At 45.8% G+C, this 20,570-nt stretch overlaps 1 protein-coding gene across 1 annotated transcript in view; it reads right to left on the reverse strand.

Moving 5' to 3' along the window:
- Nucleotides 1–2,468: 2,468 nt before the first annotated feature.
- The window catches only part of LOC142292175 (uncharacterized), a 57,059-nt gene continuing 38,957 nt past the window's right edge, over nucleotides 2,469–20,570 (reverse strand). Inside the window, exon 4 of the mRNA XM_075337384.1 lies at nucleotides 2,469–2,609. Within this exon, the coding sequence (XP_075193499.1) occupies nucleotides 2,469–2,609 (141 nt within the window). The remainder of the gene's footprint in view (nucleotides 2,610–20,570) is intronic.

The raw sequence follows: 20,570 nt of genomic DNA on the forward strand, positions 1-20,570 counted from the left end.
TCTATCCCATTACCAGGCAGCTTATAGGAGCTTCACGTAGGGGACAGAAGAGACACAAAACAGATGAAAAGCAGCATAACCAAAGGGTCAGCTGCTGCCTTTAATCAACTCACCATAGAAACAGATAGCTGGCCATTCCTGAGTGCGGAAGAACATTTCTAATCATGGCCATTTGTTGGTTTTATTATTATTCTAACAGCAAACAGAATTATGATACTCATCTTCCACTTATTCTGAGTAGTGAGTCAGCTTCTGAAGTGTCTGACCGCTAGCGAGAAGTGTCAGATGTCACACTTGGTCTCCTATGTGTAAAGCCTGTTGTAATAGCTATTAAAGCCTCATAACTTTTCTGCAGCTCCTTGTGTCTCAGCAATAATATGGATGTCACATAATGTGTTATGTACATTGGAATCCAAACGTTTTTTGTATGTCAAAAAGCTACTTTATGCCACGCACATAAACTGCAACCGTGGAAGCAACACCACAATAATGACACACTGATGGCTGGCTTTTCATATTTTTCTTGGTGGTTGGTGTTGGGGGAATTTAAATATGTTCCACTATATTAAAACACACTACTATCTGGAAGGAACCAGTAATCTCTTCAATTCTCAGGGATGTAATGATCGGGTTCTCAAAGTGTGCAACTGCAAATGGGCCTGTGCAGAAGGTGGGGTCGCCGATGTCAGGGATGTATGTCCAGGGATGTACATGCAGTAGATATTTTTTGTGCCATAGAGACCCGCCAGCTCCCTGCACTGTAATACATGACGCTGGCCAATCAGAGGCAGGCAGCATAGTTGGCATGCACATCACAGGTGGCTCATGGAAGTGACATGCACTGTGGCAGGAAGCAAAAGTCAGCATATAGCTTCTGCACATGGTATAGAAGAGAGTGCCATACATCGAGGGAATGTGGGAAGGTAATATTTTTTTTAATGTGTTTGAGAAAAGTGGCAAAATTGCGGATATTATACCAGGAAGGGGCCCAATATGGGGCATATTATTCCAGTTATGGGCCCATGATGAAGAACATTATAACAGGAATGTGTGAAGGATGGGAGACATTATACAAGGTAGGCACCAGGACAGGGGACATTATGCCAGGATGAGGCTCAGGGGACAATATGGAAGGAAGGGGCCAAGATAGGGGCTATTATACCAGGATGATGCTCAGAATAGGGGGCAATATGATAGGAACAGACCAAGATGGTGAATATTATACCAAGAAGGGGACCAGGATGGATAACATAACAGTAATGTGTCAAGGATGGGAGACATTATACAAGGAAGGAGTCAGGATGGGGGACATTATGCCAGGAAGAGACTCAGGATAGAGGACAATATGGAAGAAAGGAGCCAGGATGGGGGATATTATACCAGGAAGATGCTCAGGATAGGGGACAATATGGCAGGAAGGGGACAGGATGGGGCATATTATACCAGGAAGATGCTCAGGATAGGGGACAATATGGCAGGAAGGGGCCAGGATGGGGCATATTATACCAGGAAGATGCTCAGAATAGGGGACAATTTGACAGGAAGGGGCCAGGATGGGGGATATTATACCAGGAATGGGACCAGTATGAAGGACATTATATCAGGATGGGGGACATTATTACAGGATGTGATCATAATTACATGGTAGGTGATTACATATGTCTTTATAGAATGTTAGAAGGGCCCATACATATGACCAACATGAAGATGGGGGCCCGGGTCCACGTTTTGCACTGAGGCCCATCGGACTCTAGTTACACTCCTACATGCAAGCAAAAAAAAATATAGCGGTGCTCACCATTCTGTAGGAAAATATTATTGCGGCATTACATTCAGTGTGGAAGATAAGCAGCGGACAAACAGGGCGATGGCCGTTTCGCTATGAGGTTCAACGGGTCTCCCAGAAACTGCTGGGAGATTAGAGCACAGATGGCTCAACTCTTTCAGGTGGTAAAAGGTCCTATTTAAGTTTTGTTCATGGCTGCATTTTGTATGCAATGTTGAAAATGGTAAATCTGGTCTTTATCAAGTTAAACACAAAGCCTAGAATGTTTGCAGGACATTGCTAGGTGGAAACATGCAGATTATGCCAAGGTCTCTTTGTTACAGATCCTACAAAAGCTTCTGACTTTCAAGAGTTTCTTAGTATGATGTCAGTAGTATTAAAAGTCAACAAATATGGTTGCATATTTTCATTAGTTGCTTTCTCAATTCTGCCCCAGTAGACCGTGTAGAAGCAGTTACACTGAGGGAGCCTAGAAGATATGTTCAAGAAGGTAAGAACATATCAATGAATAAGTGTAGACGCGTAGACACAGTATTGTGGATGGCACAGGCTAAAGTCCTACAGCGGCTTAAAAAACAAGCATTTTAATTCCACGTAATGTGGTAGAGGCATGATTTTGTGAGAACCTCCCTGTAAGATAACCGCATCATGCTTCATTATTACTATTATATCCAAATTATCATTAAACAGAAGAGTACAAGTTTGGCTGAAGAACAGATTTCCATTCTCCATTGTGTTGGTCTGTCTGGAGCCATAGTTCCCATACAATTTCAGGAGATCTACGAATAAGGAATTTAGACACAATCAGGACCTGCTGTTGGTGCTAATTACGAAAGTGATCAAACAGAGTTTATCCCTAGAAGTCAACTTTAAGAAATGCTGGTATGTTATGATTAGTATTGAAGTGGAATGTGGCATTATAATGTTTTGCGGCCTTAGTTTAGGGGAAGATGAAGCATTGGGACATATTTACAACTTACTGAATGTACTAAAATAACTAAAAACTTAAGGATAGTGATGAGAAACAAAATCACTGGGGAATTATTCTGTAAACTAATATTAAAGGGAACCTGTCAGGTGCAATATGCACCCAGAACCACGAGTAGTTCTAGGTACATATTGCTAATACCTGCCTAACCGTTCCCGTATACACTAGCATAGATAAAGAGATCTTTAGAAAAGTATTTCTAAAGGTCTTTTATCATATGCTAATGAACGAGGGCATTAGTAGCAAGGGTGTTAGTTCCCTTTGCTAGTCGGCCCCCTTAGCATGTAAGCACACCCCTGTGGGCATGCTATCATGCTAATGAACGCACTGCATCAGAGGTATGGTCGATCTCATCGCTCTCTGCTGCCATGGTGCACATGATCAGAAGTCTCAGACTTCCAGTCATGCGTACTATGAAGCCAGGTGTATGCGTCCCGACTAGTGATGAGCGAGCATGCTTGTAACTACTCGGTACTCGCACGAGTATCGCTGTACTCGGGCTGCTCGGCGGGGACCGAGTAATTTCGCGATACTCGTGCTGTACTCGTGGTCTTCATTTCTGCATGTTGGCGCTCTTTTGAGAGCCAGCCCTCATGCAGGGATTGGCTGGCAGACCACTGCAATGCCACAGCCCTGTTAGTTGTGGAATTGCAGTGATTGGCCGGCCTGCACAGCGTGACCGAGCCTTTATATCGGCCGGCGCGCTGTGCTCTGCTCACAGCTATCCAGACAGTGAGTGCAGGGAGAGTGTCGCTGATTCAGGGAAAGCTTTGCGGCCCTTTATAGCTTTTTCAGTTGCAGGGCTGCAAACAGTGTGACCAAAAGTCCTTCTCAGGACTATTCTAGTTGTATACAGGCAGGCAGGGTATAGCCAGGTCGGAGTACAGTAGCAGAGTCCTTCTCAGGACTATTGTTGCTATATACAGGCAGGGTATAGCCAGGTCTGAATACAGGCTAGTGACCAAAAGAGTCCTTGTCAGGACTATTGTACTAGTATACAGGCAGGCAGGGTAGTGGTGACCGTATACCAGCCTTCATCATATCTGGGGCTGGTGTACACAGTGTAAAACAGTCCAGATAGTGTCTGACTTGTCTGTAATTGTCGCTCCCCAAAAAAACCTGTTAGGTTCTTATTGCGTCCGTGCTTGGTTTTTAAAACCGCACGTGTGTGCCTGTTGGTGGCAGCGTACAGGTGCACTTGTGTGCAATTTCCAGAAACTTTGATATAACGCACAAGTAGTGAATATACACGTCAGCAGTGCACAGCATTGCAAAATGCGCAAGGGCATTGGCAAGGAACAAGGAAGTGGACGTGATGGTGGTGCAGGCAGAGGCCGAGGTCGTGGGCAAGCTCTAATTTCGCCACAACAAAGGGCCACATCTAGTCGCTCGCACGTCCTGTCCCAAATTCTTGGGGACCGCAGCAGTACACCGCTCTTGAACCAAGACCAGTGTCAACAGGTTGTTAGTTGGATAGCAGATAATGCTTCCAGTCAGATTGGCACCACCACAAACACTCTGTCTTCCACACGGTCAAGTGTCAGTAGCCGTGATACTGCACCGCACATTTCTGAACCTGATCCTCCTTCCTACCACCAGGCTGAGTACACGTCCTCCTCGGACATTAATGATCCCACACTTGGACACTCGGAAGAGCTGTTCACGTTTCCATTCACACATTCTGGCCTCTCGCCAGCTCATATTGAAGTGGGTCATGAGGAGATCGTCTGTACAGATGGCCAAATATTTGAGCAGCCACGTTCTCACGAAGTTGGCAACGTGTCTGTGGTGGACGATGATGAGACACAATTGTCAGGAAGTCAGGAGGAGGAGCAGGGTGCGGAAGAGGAAGACGACGTGGTGGATGATCCAGTAACTGACCCAACCTGGCAGGAGGATATGCAGAGCGAGGACAGCAGTGCACAGGGGGAGGGAGGCGTAGCATCACAACAGGCAGTAAGAAGCAGGGTGGTGGCCCCAGGCAGAAGTCAGGCAACCGTTCCCCGGAACAACACGACGACACAAGGTGCCTGTACAAATGTTAGGTCTTCCCGAGTCTGGCAGTTTTTTAAGTTGGATCCAGATGATTCAAAAAAGGCCATTTGCAACACCTGCCGTGCCAGCATCAGCAGGGGTACCAAAACTAGCAGCCTGACCACCACCAGCATGATCAGGCACATGTCAGCCAAGCACCCGACTTTGTGGGAAGTACAACAGAGTCGAGGAGCAGTGCTTGCTGATGTCACTGCTACGTCTTTGCTGGTTGTGCATGCGAGCCAATCCCCTGTCCATGCTGCCTGCGAACAAGCCTCCTCCACTCCTGCACCTGCAGTTGCCTACGCAGAAAGAACACCATCATCAAGCACGTCCTTGTCCCAGCGCAGCGTTCAGTTATCCATTCAGCAAACCTTTGAACGCAGGCGCAAATACACTGCCAACACCCCACATGCCACAGTTCTAAATGCTAACATTTCGCGACTGCTTGCGCTGGAAATGTTGCCTTTTAGGCTGGTGGAGACAGAAGCATTCCGTGACCTGATGGCGGCAGCTGTCCCACGTTACTCGGTCCCCAGCCGCCACTATTTCTCCCGGTGTGCCGTCCCCGCGTTGCATAACCACGTGTCACAAAACATCACACGTGCCCTGAACAACGCTGTTTCACCCAAGGTCCACCTAACCACAGACACGTGGACAAGTGCTTGTGGGCAAGGCCGCTACATCTCGTTGACGGCACACTGGGTTAATATTGTGGAAGCTGGGACCCAGTCTGAGCGAGGGACGGAACACGTCCTTCCCACACCAAGGTTTGCAGGCCCTACCTCAGTCAGTGTTTCACCCACACTCTACAGCTCCGGAATGTCATGCTCTTCAGCCTCCTCCTCCTCCTGCGCATCCTCATCCACTGTACCCTCCACACCAGTCACAAGCTGGAAGCACTGCAGCACTGCCTCGGCGAAGCGGCAACAGGCTGTGCTGAAGCTAATCTGCATAGGTGACAAACCCCACAATGCAGAAGAGCTGTGGACAGCTCTGAAACAGCAGGCAGATCACTGGCTCACACCTCTGAACCTAAAGCCAGGAAAGGTCGTGTGTGACAATGGCCGTAACCTGGTGGCGGCTTTGAGGCGAGGCCAGCTGACACATGTTCCATGCGTGGCCCATGTGCTCAACCTCGTGGTTCAGCGGTTTCTAAAGTCATACCCAGAGCTGTCTGATCTGCTGGTAAAAGTTCGCCGCCTGTCTGCACATTTTCGAAAGTCACCTACTGCTTCAGCCGGCCTTGCCGGCTTTCAGCGCCGTTTGCATCTTCCGGCTCACAGACTGGTGTGTGATGTCCCCACGCGTTGGAATTCAACTCTGCACATGTTGGTCAGGATATGTGAGCAGAAGAGGGCAGTTGTTGAGTACCTGCATCACCTAAGCCGTCGGGAAATGGGTCAAACTCCACACATAACACCTGAGGAGTGGAGATGGATGTCAGACCTATGTACAATCCTCCAAAACTTTGAGGACTCCACCAAGATGGTGAGTGGTGATGACGCCATTATTAGCGTCACCATACCGCTACTCTGCCTTCTAAAACGGTCTCTGCTGAAAAACAAACATGATGCATTGCAGGCGGAGCGCGATGAGTTGCAGCAAGAAACAGTAGTGGGTGTGGGTGATAACACACAGCCCAGCCTCGTCTCATCACAACGTGCAGTGGAGGACTATGACGAGGAGGAGGATGAAGACATGGAGCAACTCTCCGGCCAAATTGAGGATATGACATGCACACCAGTCATATCCTCGGTTCAGCGTGGCTGGCCAGAGGACAGGGTAGATGAGGAGGAGGAGGAGGAGGAGGAGGAGGAGGACAGCATGTTCAGTCATCTTGTTGGTCAGGCTACTGAAGTCCTGGCTGTTAAGAGTCTGGCGCACATGGCTGACTTTATGGTAAGCTGCCTGTCTCGTGACCCTCGCGTTAAGAACATCTTGGCCGACAATCATTACTGGTTGGTAACACTGTTAGACCCACGCTACAAGGAGAACTTTTTGTCTCTTATTCCCGTGGAGGAGAGGTCAACCAAAATGCAGCAGTTCCGGAAGGCCATAGTCACGGAAGTAGGCAAAGCATTCCCCTCACAAAACGCTAGCGGCATAGGTCAGGAATCAGTGGACAACCGAGGCGTACAGCCGAGAGAGGCACAAGTCCAATCCGCCAGAGGTAGGGGAACAGTCTTTAAGATGTGGGACAGTTTTCTCAGCCCCTCACGTACCACAGCCCCTGAGGTGCGGGGTAGTGCCACAAGAAATCCTAAGTTTGCCCAGATGCTGAAGGAGTACCTTGCAGATCGAACAACTGTACTCCGACATTCCTCTGTGCCTTACATTTATTGGGTATCCAAGCTGGACACGTGGCATGAATTGGCTCTCTACGCCTTGGAAGTCCTGGCCTGCCCTGCTGCTAGCGTTTTGTCAGAGCGTGTTTTTAGTGCCGCAGGTGGAATCATTACAGATAAACGCACCCGCCTGTCAACTGAAAATGCTGACAGGCTGACTCTGATCAAGATGAACAAGGGTTGGATTGGGCCAGACTTCACCACACCACCAGCAAATGAGAGCGGAATTTAAAGTTTGCCATGTACCTCCAGTCACCCATGGGTACACACTTCTGGACTTTGGATAATCGCTGGACTGCTCCTCCTTCTCCTCATGCGCCACCATGATGATGACCGTTACAAATTGCAATACTTAGGCCTTTGTTTCAGGTATACCCCCAGTGGTAAATTTTTTCGCCCATTCTTTGCAGAATGGACATTACAACGACAGGAGACCCGCTCCTTTGCAATGGGAACAATGTTTTGAGGCCCTCATGCACGTCTCTACCCAGGGACAACGTGGAGCCTCCCAATTTTTGGCTGCCCTGCCTAAGGGCTATACTATAATACACCCACTTCCTGACAATGGACACTTAATGTTTTGAGGCCCTCATGCACGTCTCTACCCAGGGACAACGTGGAGCCTCCCAATTTTTGGCTGCCCTGCCTAAGGGCTATACTATAATACACCCACTTCCTGACAATGGACACTTAATGTTTTGAGGCCCTCATGCACGTCTCTACCCAGGGACAACGTGGAGCCTCCCAATTTTTGGCTGCCCTGCCTAAGGGCTATACTATAATACACCCACTTCCTGACAATGGACACTTAATGTTTTGAGGCCCTCATGCACGTCTCTACCCAGGGACAACGTGGAGCCTCCCAATTTTTGGCTGCCCTGCCTAAGGGCTATACTATAATACACCCACTTCCTGACAATGGACACTTAATGTTTTGAGGCCATCATGCACGTCTCTATCCAGGGACAACGTGGAGCCTCCCAATTTTTGGCTGCCCTGCCTAAGGGCTATACTATAATACACCCACTTCCTGACAATGGACACTTAATGTTTTGAGGCCATCATGCACGTCTCTATCCAGGGACAACGTGGAGCCTCCCAATTTTTGGCTGCCCTGCCTAAGGGCTATACTATAATACACCCACTTCCTTACAATGGGCACTTCAGGTTTACAGGCCCTCATGCACGTCTGTATGCAGGGGCATTGGTGAACCTCACAATTTTGGACTGCCCTGGCAAATGAAAATACTACAAAGACTCAGTCACTTCCTCAAAATGGGCACATTAGACTCAAGAGGCCTTCATGTACGTCTCTTCTCAGGGACATCGGAGTGCCACACAATGTTTTCACGTAAAATCTTTCATGTATTAATCTCAAAAAGTAACATACACCAGCTCTATCTCACTATTGGGTATGTGCCCTTAACATTTCTGCCATGAAAAATCATTTTGGGGTCATTTTGGAAGGTTTTCTGGTGAGTCCGTAAAAATGGCGTGAAACGCGGACAAAATTGTTCACAGCTGTGACTTTTGAGTGATAAATGCTTCAAGGGGTCTTCCCCATGCTGTTGCCATGTCATTTGAGCACTCTTCTGAGACTTTTGTGACATTTTTAGGGTTTCTACATGCTGCCGGGGGGTCATTTCACAAAAATACTCGGGTCTCCCATAGGATAACATTGGGCTCGTTGCTCGGCCCGAGTACACGAGTATCTTGGGAGGCTCGGGCCGAGCTTCGAGCACCCGAGCTTTTTAGTACTCGCTCATCAGTAGTCCCGACTTCAAACTGGCGCACTGAGCCAAAAACCAGTTAGGCAGAGATTAGCAATATATGCATCCAGAATATAATAATAATAATAATAATAATATGCATCCAGAACTGCTTGTGGTTCTGGGTGCATATTACACCTGACAGGTTCCCTTTAAATATGTAAATACAGAATGATTGTGGGTTTTACAGAGATAGTTTTCATTTTCACCTCTCTGAAATTAATGTTTGCAAGTACAAATTGGAAAAATCGTCTATAATAAACCTGGAGCTCAAGTTGAATTTTCTCAGTTAAAATAGTTTTCTGGATTTTGGTTAAAACGTTAGTTTCTGGACCTAGATATTTCTGAGGTGATAAGTAGGTTGATATTGAAACCTTCCACTCTGACTCCACTCCTTACAGTATTAGGCAAATTCATTAAGATTGGCGTTTCCTACTCTAGGTTTATTGAAAGATTTGCTAGAGTACAATGCTTCAAATTCATTATGAGGGACACATCACTGAATTTGGCACATGTTCTCGTTAACATGCACCACCATGTCCTTTTGGCAGAAAGTGACCGGTGGGCATATCCACCACCTGACCCACCCCGGCTCCTCTCCAGCTCCACGCAGCCAAACTGAAAACATCAAAAGTTGCAACATCTTTTGCACAACTCTGCATTGTACAAAACGTTTTTGACTTTTCAAATCATTTTACATCAGATTTCTGGAGTAAAAGCTTTGATGAATAGCTCTATGTGTAATGTGTCCATCAGCTCTAGGTGAAGCTCATTATTCTCTATCAAGTGACAGCAGTTAGCTCAAACTGGGTCCGAGACCAGGAAGTCATGTGGACTAAAGGTCCAGTCACACTAAGCAACTTACCAGCGATCCCAACAACGATAGGGATCGCTGGTAAGTTGCTAGGAGGTTGCTGGTGAGATGTCACACTGCGACGCTCCAGCGATCCCACCAGCAACCTGACCTGGCAGGGATCGCTGGAGCGTCACTACACAAGTTGCTGGTGAGCTCACCAGCAACCAGTGACAAGCCCCCAGCGCCGCGTGGAAGATGCTGCGCTTGGTAACTAAGGTAAATATCGGGTAACCAACCCGATATTTACCTTGGTTACCACCGCACGGAGCTACACGTGCAGAGAGCAGGGAGCAGCGCACACTGAGCGCTGGCTCCCTGCTCTCCTAGTTACAGCACACATCGGCTTAATTACCCGATGTGTGCTGCAGTTAAATGTGCACAGAGCAGGGAGCAGCGCACAATGCTTAGCGCTGGCTCCTTGCTCTCCTAGTTACAGCACACATCGGGTTAATTAACCCGATGTGTGCTGCAGCTACATGTGCACAGAGCAGGAGCCGGCACTGACAGTGAGAGCGGCGGAGGCTGGTAACAAAGGTAAATATCGGGTAACCAAGGACAGGGCTTCTTGGTTACCCGATGTTTACATTGGTTACCAGCCTCCGCAGAAGCCGGCTCCTGCTGCCTGCACATTTAGTTGTTGCTGTCTCGCTGTCACACACAGCGATCTGTGCTTCACAGCGGGACAGCAACAACTAAAAAATGGCCCAGGACATTCAGCAACAACCAACAACCTCACAGCAGGGGCCAGGTTGTTGCTGGATGTCACACACAGCAACATCGCTAGCAACGTCACAAAAGTTGTTCGTTAGCAGAGATGTTGCTAGCGATGTTGCTTAGTGTGACGGGGCCTTAGTGGGAATGGCTTGCCATTGTTTTCCTTATAGGTGATGAGGAAACCTGCTGATATTTGGTTAGTGGCCAAACATCTTACATATTTATTCTGTATTGTAAAGTGTATTGTAAAAACGTGCACACAAGCAGAGGGTAAGACACAGGGCTAAAGACGTGTTCATGGAGGGAACCCAAGGTGCACAAAGATAAAGCACATGCACTAATGGAAAAAAAGAGAAATAATAAATGCAAGCAAGGATAGCCTCCTACAAGTGCATATGAAAATAAAGAAGCTGCTTGCCACCAGTCAGTAACATAATTTCCTGCATTGGAGTGAAAGTTCTTTTTTTTGGAAACCATCTTACCCAGAAAATGGTGAAGGCAGGAGATACTGTGACTCACAGTTATCACATTATATATAACAGCAAAAACAAATAGTGTTGCCTATCACATTTCTGTACATCAAATAGAACAGTACTTAGCTTATACAAATATTGAAAGTATTTATACACGTACCAGAAATACAGATCCAACAGAACCTACTATCGATAAATCTTTTATTGTCCATATAGCACCTACATTAGTATTATAAACTGTGCAAATCAATTATTTAGAGAGGAAGAGGACTTGAATTCTAGTGCCACCTATTGGAAGTAGCAATCCTAAAAGTCAATATTGACCGTCAACAAGCCTTGTTATATGACTAAAGGTGGCTTTACACACTGCAACATCGCAAACGACATCGCTGTAACGTCACCGGTTTTGTGACGTTATAGCGACCTCCCCAGCGACATTGCAGTGTGTGAAACACATCAGCGACCTGGCCCCTGCTGTGAAGTTGCTGATCACTACAAATCGTTCAGGACCATTCTTTGGTCCTTTGCTTCCCGCTGTGCAGCATGATTGCTAGAAAGTCTCAGTGTGTAAAGGGGACTTAAATGTGTAGGCAGCAGGAGCCGGCTTCTGCGGACACTGGTAACCATGGTAAACATCGGGTAACTAAGAAGCCCTGTCCTTGGTTACCCGATATTTACCTTCGTTACCAGCCTCCGCCGCTCTCACTGTCAGTGCCGGCTCCTGCTCCTTGCACGTGTAGCAGAGTACACATCGGGTAATTAACCCCATGTGTGCTTTAACTAGGAGAGCAGGGAGCCAGCGCTAAGCAGTGTGCGCTGCTCCCTGCTCTCTGCACGTGTAGCTGCAGCACGCATCGGGTAATTAACCCGATGTGTGCTGTAACTAGGAGAGCAGGGAGCCAGCGCTAAGCAGTGTGCGCTGCTCCCTGCTCTCTGCACGTGTAGCTACAGCACACATCGGGTAATTAACCCGATGTGTGCTGTAACTAGGAGAGCAGGGAGCCAGCGCTAAGCAGTGTGCGCTGCTCCCTGCTCTCTGCACGTGTAGCTGCGTGCACTGGTAACCAAGGTAAATATCGGGTTGGTTACCCGATATTTACCTTAGTTACCAAGCACAGCATCGCTTCAGTGCGTCGCTGCTGGCTGGGGGTTGGTCACTGGTTGCTGGTGACCTCTCACCAGCAACCTCCTAGCAACTTACCAACGATCCCTATCAGGTTGTATCGTTGTTGGGATCGCTGGTAAGTTGTTTAGTGTAAAGGGGCCTTTAGGATACTGTGTTTCCCCGAAAATAAGACACTGTCTTATATTTTTTTTTGCCCTGAAAAAAGCACTAGGTCTTCTTTTCGGTGGAGGGCTTATTTTTGGGGAGATATCGTTCGGCGTAAGTTTACCCCCCAAAAAATTCAGATCCCCCTTCCTAGGATCGTAATAATTACCAGACCCTTGGCGTCTGCGTGACTCCCAGGTCCTTCTGCAATTCTCAGCGGGTTCTCCCAGCAGGTATGCTGCATGCCATCCTCTCCTGCTTCTGGCCGACACTCACATCAGATCACACACACACACACACGTGTGGCGCCCCTGAGTATATCAGTATATATGTAGCAGGGCCTACCCCCCATGGTTCCAGGTTCCTAAGAAACTGGTGTCACTACTATCAGCACCACAAATCCCAATCACACCTCACATCATGACCTGTCAGACACACCAGTGTGTTGGTTAAGCGGAATAGGGCCACCCACCTAGGGGTCAGGCAGACTAGTGGGATGGAGGAAGTCAGTTCAGAGTCAGCTCTCAAAGTGAGAGGAGAGTTGCGTGAGAGCCCTCAAAGAGTGAGGCGCTAGAGTGGTAGCTCCCGGGGAGCTTGACCGAGCTTGGGTCGCAGACGGTGGTCCGGGACCAGAGGAGTCGGGGACTGGTGGCAGTGACATTGGAAAGGGTGCGACGGACATAGTCTAGGAGGACGTTCGGCATTAGAAACCCAAAAGAACTGACCGGTACTGAGCACAACGGGGTACAGGACCCTAGGTCAGGAGCCGATTCAATGTCCTGATAATTAACCTGGGAAGGAGAGTATCTTCATGAACTTCCCTAAGAGCTCAGAGATTGAAGGCGACAACATACTGCGGGGGATAGGGTTTTCCAATAAAGCGGCCCACTAAAATCCCAAGTGCCAGCCATCAAGAGCACGGCTACACTAAATATAGTGAGCGGGGCCCCAGTAGCTTCAAGCCGAGGGGCCACAACAGAGAACTAAATTGTGCACGGAGGCGGCTCCGGATTACCAAGTGACACCGGTGGGAGCGGACACCTGGACGGGCTCCCCGTAGTGACTGTGATGCACAGAGACTTTGGTTTATCTTCAGTGTGAGTGTCTACTTTATAATCCTCATCCAGCACCATGACTACCCACAGTGAGTACTCTGGTCCTCTGTACCCTGCGCTCCCAAATAATCACCAAAACTCCAGAGGCCGGGGCCTTCCCTACCTGCGGGGGGACTGACACCTTGCTGCTGCACACCATCTGCCCCGGTACTCCTTCCAGCAGCGGTGGTACTCCCATTACTGCAACCCGCAGGTGGCATCACAAACTTCTTCCCTGTAAATATCCCCTTTTCAAGGATCGGAGGGAGTGCCGAGCCTGAGTCCGGACCCCTCGAGCCACGACCACCCCGGATCCCAGCACCCCGGTCTGTGACAGGATGGCACACATGCACACTCACACTACGACATCAGATTGCATACACTCACACATCAGATTGCATACACACACCACATATCGCACATACAATCGCGCATGCACACACTCACCACATCCGGTGATAGCACTTGCTTCTGGCCAGCAGGGGACTCTCTGCTCTCTTGTCTCCATGATGCCTTCCACCCGCAGGTCCTGGAAGCTCCACTGCACAGCATCACAGGTCCTTAAGCCGCCGATAAGCAATCGATATCACTAGATGTGGTGATTTGTGTGTGCAATCTGATGTGTGATTGTGTGTATGATCTGATGTGTGTGTGATCTGATGTCTGTGTTCCGCCACAGGTTCTTGATGCATTCTACTGCTCCCAGTCAGTGTCTGGTAAGTATATTTGCGGGGTCTTCTGTCTTCTTTCTTCTCTCTTTTGGGGGCGGGTATCTGCTTTCTATAATGAAGTGTCCTGCAGTATCTTTAACTTTTTTAGCTACATGGACACTTTATTATTGAACCGCGACTAGGTCTAATTTCCGGGGATGTCTTATATTTAGGCCTTGCAGAAAACTCCTGCTAGGTCTTATTTTCGGGGGAGGTCTTATTTTCAGGGAAACACGGTAGAAGCCAAACCAGAATCTCACTTTTCAGGCACAATGTTTCGTCAATGCACAGCTAGGTGAGTGGCTTAAGATTGGGATCTAAGGGGTAAGGTTTCTCCTTCTAGACAGTGACAGCCTAGTGTGACATGCCATTACATGGTCACACTTCATACCGCCATCAAACTGACTCCACATCCCTTAACTCATAAGGCAATGCCTCTATTTTGCCTCTCCATCTGTAATAAAGTTTTAAAATAATCAGTTTTATTATTTTGGCTTATTTTTACGATGCAAATATTGTGCCCTTGTCTCAGTCATTCATTACTGCCTGATGAATGAACCTCTATGTTCCAAAAGTTTGCAAATATAATTTTTATTTGCCAATAAGGTTTGACTCCTAGATTATGTTTATCTTAGGCCTTGTGCGCACAGTTCATTTTTTGATGCAGATTTTATGTAGATTGTGACACAAATCTGAATGTCTGTCTTTATGCCAGGGACGTCAATGAGAATTCTGAATTATTGTGCGCACGTTGCTTTTTTTTTACTTGCAGATTCGTTGTAGAAAATAATCTGCAGCTTGTCAATTGTTGGTGTATTTTGTCATGTGTTTTTTCCAACCATTAACTTCAGCAAAAAAAAAACACATGGCAGAAAAACGCACCAAAAAAGGCATCAGAAACGCAGCAAAATGCATGAGTTTTTGGGTGTGTTTTCTGCTAGAAAGTGCAGATTTCATGCAGAAAATCTCTACGCCAAATCTGCTCAAATAGCCTTATTATCATGACAGTATTCTTCATAATAAACATTTTCCAAATACTACAAAAATATAAATCAGCATATAATACGGAGCAGGCTGTCATTATAACAACTAGCACAGATTCCTAATTACATATCGTTTGCCTTTAGGACAAATGTACACACCCTTCACGTAAATGCCAGGTGAGATAAGGACACACCTTCAGGCTAATGGAAGCCAGTAAGCCAAAGTGCACTTCAGATCACTCCTCTACAGTCACAAGAAACACAAGTATATTGATACAAACTGATTCATTATAGCAAAGAAGCTATAATTAAAAAAAAAATACAATAGGTAATTATTGCAAAATAGAAAACACATACGGTAAGTATACAACTACAGCAAAAGAATTTGGGATAAACATGTCGTTAAAATTCCTAATTGTCTTTGAATGCTGGCGATTGTAATCACTGGCTCCAACTCTACAAGAAAATCACTTAATCTGACTTGTGAGACAATGCAAGTTTATACAGGTAACCTGTATTGGGCAAGAAGAAACTGCATGTGCAGAAAGACACTGAACTGATATAGGGCACAGCTGGCCGACCGCTCTATAATAGAGGAGACTTCTGTCTCTACACTCATCCAAAGCATGTTTATACAGCAAATAGATCAGAAATGGCGTGTCCATCATGACAACCTGGTAAGTGGATATAAAGGTTTATATACAGTACTGTGCACTGGTTTTAGGCAGGTGTGGAAAAAATACTGCAAAGTAAGAATACATTAAAAAATAGAAGCGGTAATAGTTTATTTTATCAATTAAAATCCAGTGAATAAATAAGAGTATTAAATCAAATCAATATTTGGTGTCATCACTAGTGATGAGCGAGCACTACCATGGTTGGTACTCGAAATGAGTAGTTTTGATGCTTAGACGTGCTTGATTGCGTGCCGATTAGAAGGGAATTCAAAGGCGAACCCAAGAATTTTTCTGTAAGGCGGGCTTTGCACACTACGACATCGCAAGCCGATGCTGCGATGTCGAGTGCGATAATCCCCGCCCCCGTCGAACATGCGATATCTTGTGATAGCTGCCATAGCGAACATTATCGCTACGGCAGCTTCACATGCACTCACCTGTCCTGCGACGTCGCTCTGGCCGGCGAACCGCCTCCTTCCTAAGGGGGCGGGCCGTGCGGCGTCATCACAGCGACGTCACACGGCAGGCGGCCAATAGCAACGGAGGGGCAGAGATGAGCAGGATGTAAACATCCCGCCCACCTCCTTCCTTCTCATAGCAGCCGGGATGCAGATAGGAGATGTTCCTCGCTCCTGCGGCTTTATACACAGCGATGTGTGCTGCCGCAGGAACGAGGAACAACATCGTACCTGTCGCTGCATCGGCATTATGGAAATGTCGGAGACTACACCGATGATACAATAACAACGCTTTGCGCTCGTTCATCGTATCAAAAAGGTTTTACACACTACGACATCGCAAGTGACGCCGGATGTGCGTCACTTTCGATTTGACCCCACCGACATCGCACCTGCGATGTCGTAGTGTGCAAAGCCGGCCTAAGATCTTTAGGAAAGATGCTCGTTTCCCATTATCTTCCATTATTCTCTGTACTGGAGTCGAGCCTGTCCAAGCGTCCAACCTACTCGTTTCTTGTACCGAGCACCCGAGCATGCTAGTGCTCAATCATCACTAGAAACCACCATTTGCTTTAAAAAAAACATCAAATTTTCTAGGTACAATTGTACACAATCAGGGATTTTGTAGTATTATAGTCAGGTATATGAGTAACCAATTATACCAAAGAGGTGATTAGATCATCATTTACAAATGTAGGTTGAAACACCATCATTAACTGAAACTGAAACAGCTGTGTGGGAGGCAATTTACCGTAAAATAAAGAAGGGATTATTTATTTCTGTCTAAAGAGCTAAATGGTATTCTTATTTACAGGGATATTGTACTTCTTCAAAGCAATACATTTCTGTATTACCAGTGCTTTCCTATAAATCTGTACACTATAGATAAAATAAAAGTCAATCCATTTTTATCACCTACATTATTAAAAAATAATGAAAAACAATTACAATATCATACTTTTTAATACACTTTTTATGTCGTACAATAAAAAATTACACTGTGGTAACCTGATGGCCAGAAAAATCTTTATAGATTCTTTTGCAAATAAAAAGACAAAAGTGATACCTTTAGTGCCTAGCCAGAAAAATTATAGTTTTCAGAGCACAGAGGCTCCTTCACCAGGCAATTTTTACAAATGTAAATTGCCATGCACTGTTCGGCTTTGCACACACCTGCTGGCACAGCCCCATCAGACTCTGTTCACACCACAGTCTAACAAGTCTAACAGGCAATCTGAGGTTTCGGGATTGTTCAGCCAGAGTCGGGTGTCGGCTGGTTCAGGTTCACTGATCTTCAGCTCTGAAGGAGGTAATATCTGCAGACTGGTGAGCAGGAACTAAGAGCTTAGGTTGCTAATTGCCTTGTGCAGCTGTCTCCTCCCTATGTAAAGCTTCCTTCCTGTATGTGCCGATGATAGCTTCAGCTTTTGCTCCAGCGATCCTGGTCTTGGTGATTTTCCTGTTTATTGTGATCTGTGTTACGCGTCTGAGTAATGTGATCGTGCCCCTGTTGTGCGTTACTCCCCCCCCTTTTTTTGTTGTTTCCTAGTACATATATTGTCTCTCCCGTGTGTTTTGAGTGCTGTGAGTATGAGTTTCCATTCTCCCTTGTCCGTGTCATTTTGTGGGGTTCTGTATTTGTGTTTTCTGGCCTACCCCGAGAGTGTGGGAGAGGGGGTGTAAGATCAGGGCTCAGGCAGGAGTTAGGGTCATGCTAGGGGCTCGGACCTGGTTACCATCAAAAGTACCTCCAAGATACGGGACAGTGCAGGGACTCTAGTTTGAGAGCCAGTCTATGGGGCCCCTGTCCTGTCATTACATACCCTGTCCATGGAAATACACTGCACACTTTTTGGTTTGCAAGTAAAAACATTTTATTGATATAGGAGAAATCATAAATTTTAACAGGAACAATTCCTACGTTTATCTACCGGAGATGCAATAATTTAAAGGATGCATTGGTGAAAAATAGAATATGTTACCCCCTTACGTGGTTAGAAAGAAGCAGCCCAGTTGGTAACTATAGGTGCGGAAGTTGCAGATTTTGTCACTTGCACCATATAGGTAATCCCATAAAAATCGGTCCCTTTGTGCACCATGTCAGGCATTTTATATCATGCAGGACTAAATTCGTTGTATATATTGTGTTCTGCGGTTCTGGTCATTTCTACATCGGCAAGACCATCAGACCGATATACAGTACAGACCAAAAGTTTGGACACACCTTGTCATCTCTAGAACAACTGTTAAGAGGAGACTTTGTGCAGCAGGCCTTCATGGTAAAATAGCTGCTAGGAAACCACCGCTAAGGACAGGCAACAAGCAGAAGAGACTTGTTTTGGCTAAAGAACACAAGGAATGGACATTAGACCATTGGAAATCTGTGCTTTGGTTTGATGAGTCCAAATTTGAGATCTTTGGATCCAGCCACCGTGTCTTTGTAGAAAAGGTGAACAGATGGACTCTACATGGCTGGTTCCCACTGTGAAGCATGGAGGAGGAGGTGAGATGGTGCTTTTCTAGTGACACTGTTGGGGATTTATTCAAAATTGAAGGCATACAGAACCAGCATGCCTACCACAGCATCTTGCAGCAGTGTGCTATTCCATCCGGTTTGCGTTTAGTTGGACCATCATTTCTTTTTCAACAAGACAATGACCCCAAACACACCTCCAGGCAGTGTAAGGGCTATTTGACGAAGAAGGAGAGTGATGGGCTGCTACGCCAGATGACCTGGTCTCCACATTCACCAGACCTGAACCCAATTGAGATGGTTTGGGGTGAGTTGGACAGAAGAGTGAAGGCAAAAGGGCCAACAAGTGCTAAGCATCTCTGGGAATTCCTTCAAGACTATTGGAAAACCATTTCCGATGACTAACTCTTGAAGCTCATGAAGAGAATGACAAGAGTGTGCAAAGTAGTAATTAAAGCAAAAGGTGGCTACTTTCAAGAACCTAGAATATAAGACATATTTTCAGTTGTTTCAAACTTTTTTAAGTATTTCATTCCACATGTTTTAATTCATAGTTTTGATGCCTTCAATGTGAATCTACAATTTTCAGAGTCCTGAAAATAAAGAAAACTCTTTGAATGAGGTGTGTCCAAACTTTTGGTCTGTACTGTATATGTAAGGTTCAAAGAGCTTGATTGATCATGTTTGTAGTGTGCACAATGGTGATCCAAACGCATTGCGTTTTGCAGGCCTAGAGAGGGTTTCCCTCCCTCCACAAGGGGGGGAGTTCCACAAATTGCTCCTTCAAACCGAAGCCAAACTGATTATTAAATATAGAGCCCAGGAAGATCTGGGGTTAAATGACAGAATTGACATGTCTGTGTTCTTGTAAAAATTATATCGCATATTTCCATGTATCCTTTTGTACTTTTATGTATGTCTTGTACTTGTTTTGTATGGTGTTGCTTTTAATGGTATATTGTATAACCATGGTTGCAATGTGTATCACTTTGATTTTAATTGCACTCCTCACCTGTTTTTAATAGACAGTGACGTAGACCTCACACTGCCCTCTCATAAGACGACGGTCTATGCCTGTCCACATGGACCCGAGGAAGCGTATTCATACGTGAAATGGCCGTCATCTGTGAGGGGGCCCGCTGTCAGCTCTACTCGCACCTTTTTTTAAATAAAGAATTTACTGGATCTCGGTGAGTGCCAGCCTTTCTCTGAAATGGACTCTATTTGCTACAAAAGTAATCAGCTCATCATGTTGATAACATTTATGTATGTAAACGAGTCCTGTGGGCTTTGGTATATTAGATCTATTAAGTGCAACGGACATGGATGTTTATTGTCCTGCCAATATTCATAACATAGATTAAAATATCTCCTATTAGGTTTTCTGGCCAAGCAATTTATGAGAAATTATGTACATGACATCACTTATTGTTATTAACTGAGTCCACCTTGTAGTTAAAACAACCACTGATAATTTAATAAATTGATTCACTTTTCTGGTCAGTGAACACATGATTATTATTATTATTATTATTATTATTATTATTATTATTATATGGGCCTTGTTATTGCAGCCATATCTCAAAGTCCCCAAGCAAAGTTTCAAACATTGCTCCTGTCCTGAACCCCTGAGGACACTAGTAGCACATCGAAACATGTTTGAGTGAAACTTCAAGATGTGGTGATTACTGCTGTACAGATGTGCATCATAATTGGATAATTGTTTTACTTGGGACAGACTTGAAATAAAGTATTACATACATACAGCCCCAGTTCTTTCTAAATGGGGCCAATGCAAATGAATGCCCAACAAAATTATATGTTGTTGCTTTTGTTCCCTTTAACGGTTCAACTATATGTATTCACATTAAAGGGTTATTCCCAAAATAGTAATTTATCCTTTATGCATAATATAAGCAATACCTTACTTTTACAAA

This window comes from Anomaloglossus baeobatrachus, chromosome 1, assembly GCF_048569485.1.
Source record: "Anomaloglossus baeobatrachus isolate aAnoBae1 chromosome 1, aAnoBae1.hap1, whole genome shotgun sequence".
Taxonomy (NCBI): domain Eukaryota; kingdom Metazoa; phylum Chordata; class Amphibia; order Anura; family Aromobatidae; genus Anomaloglossus; species Anomaloglossus baeobatrachus.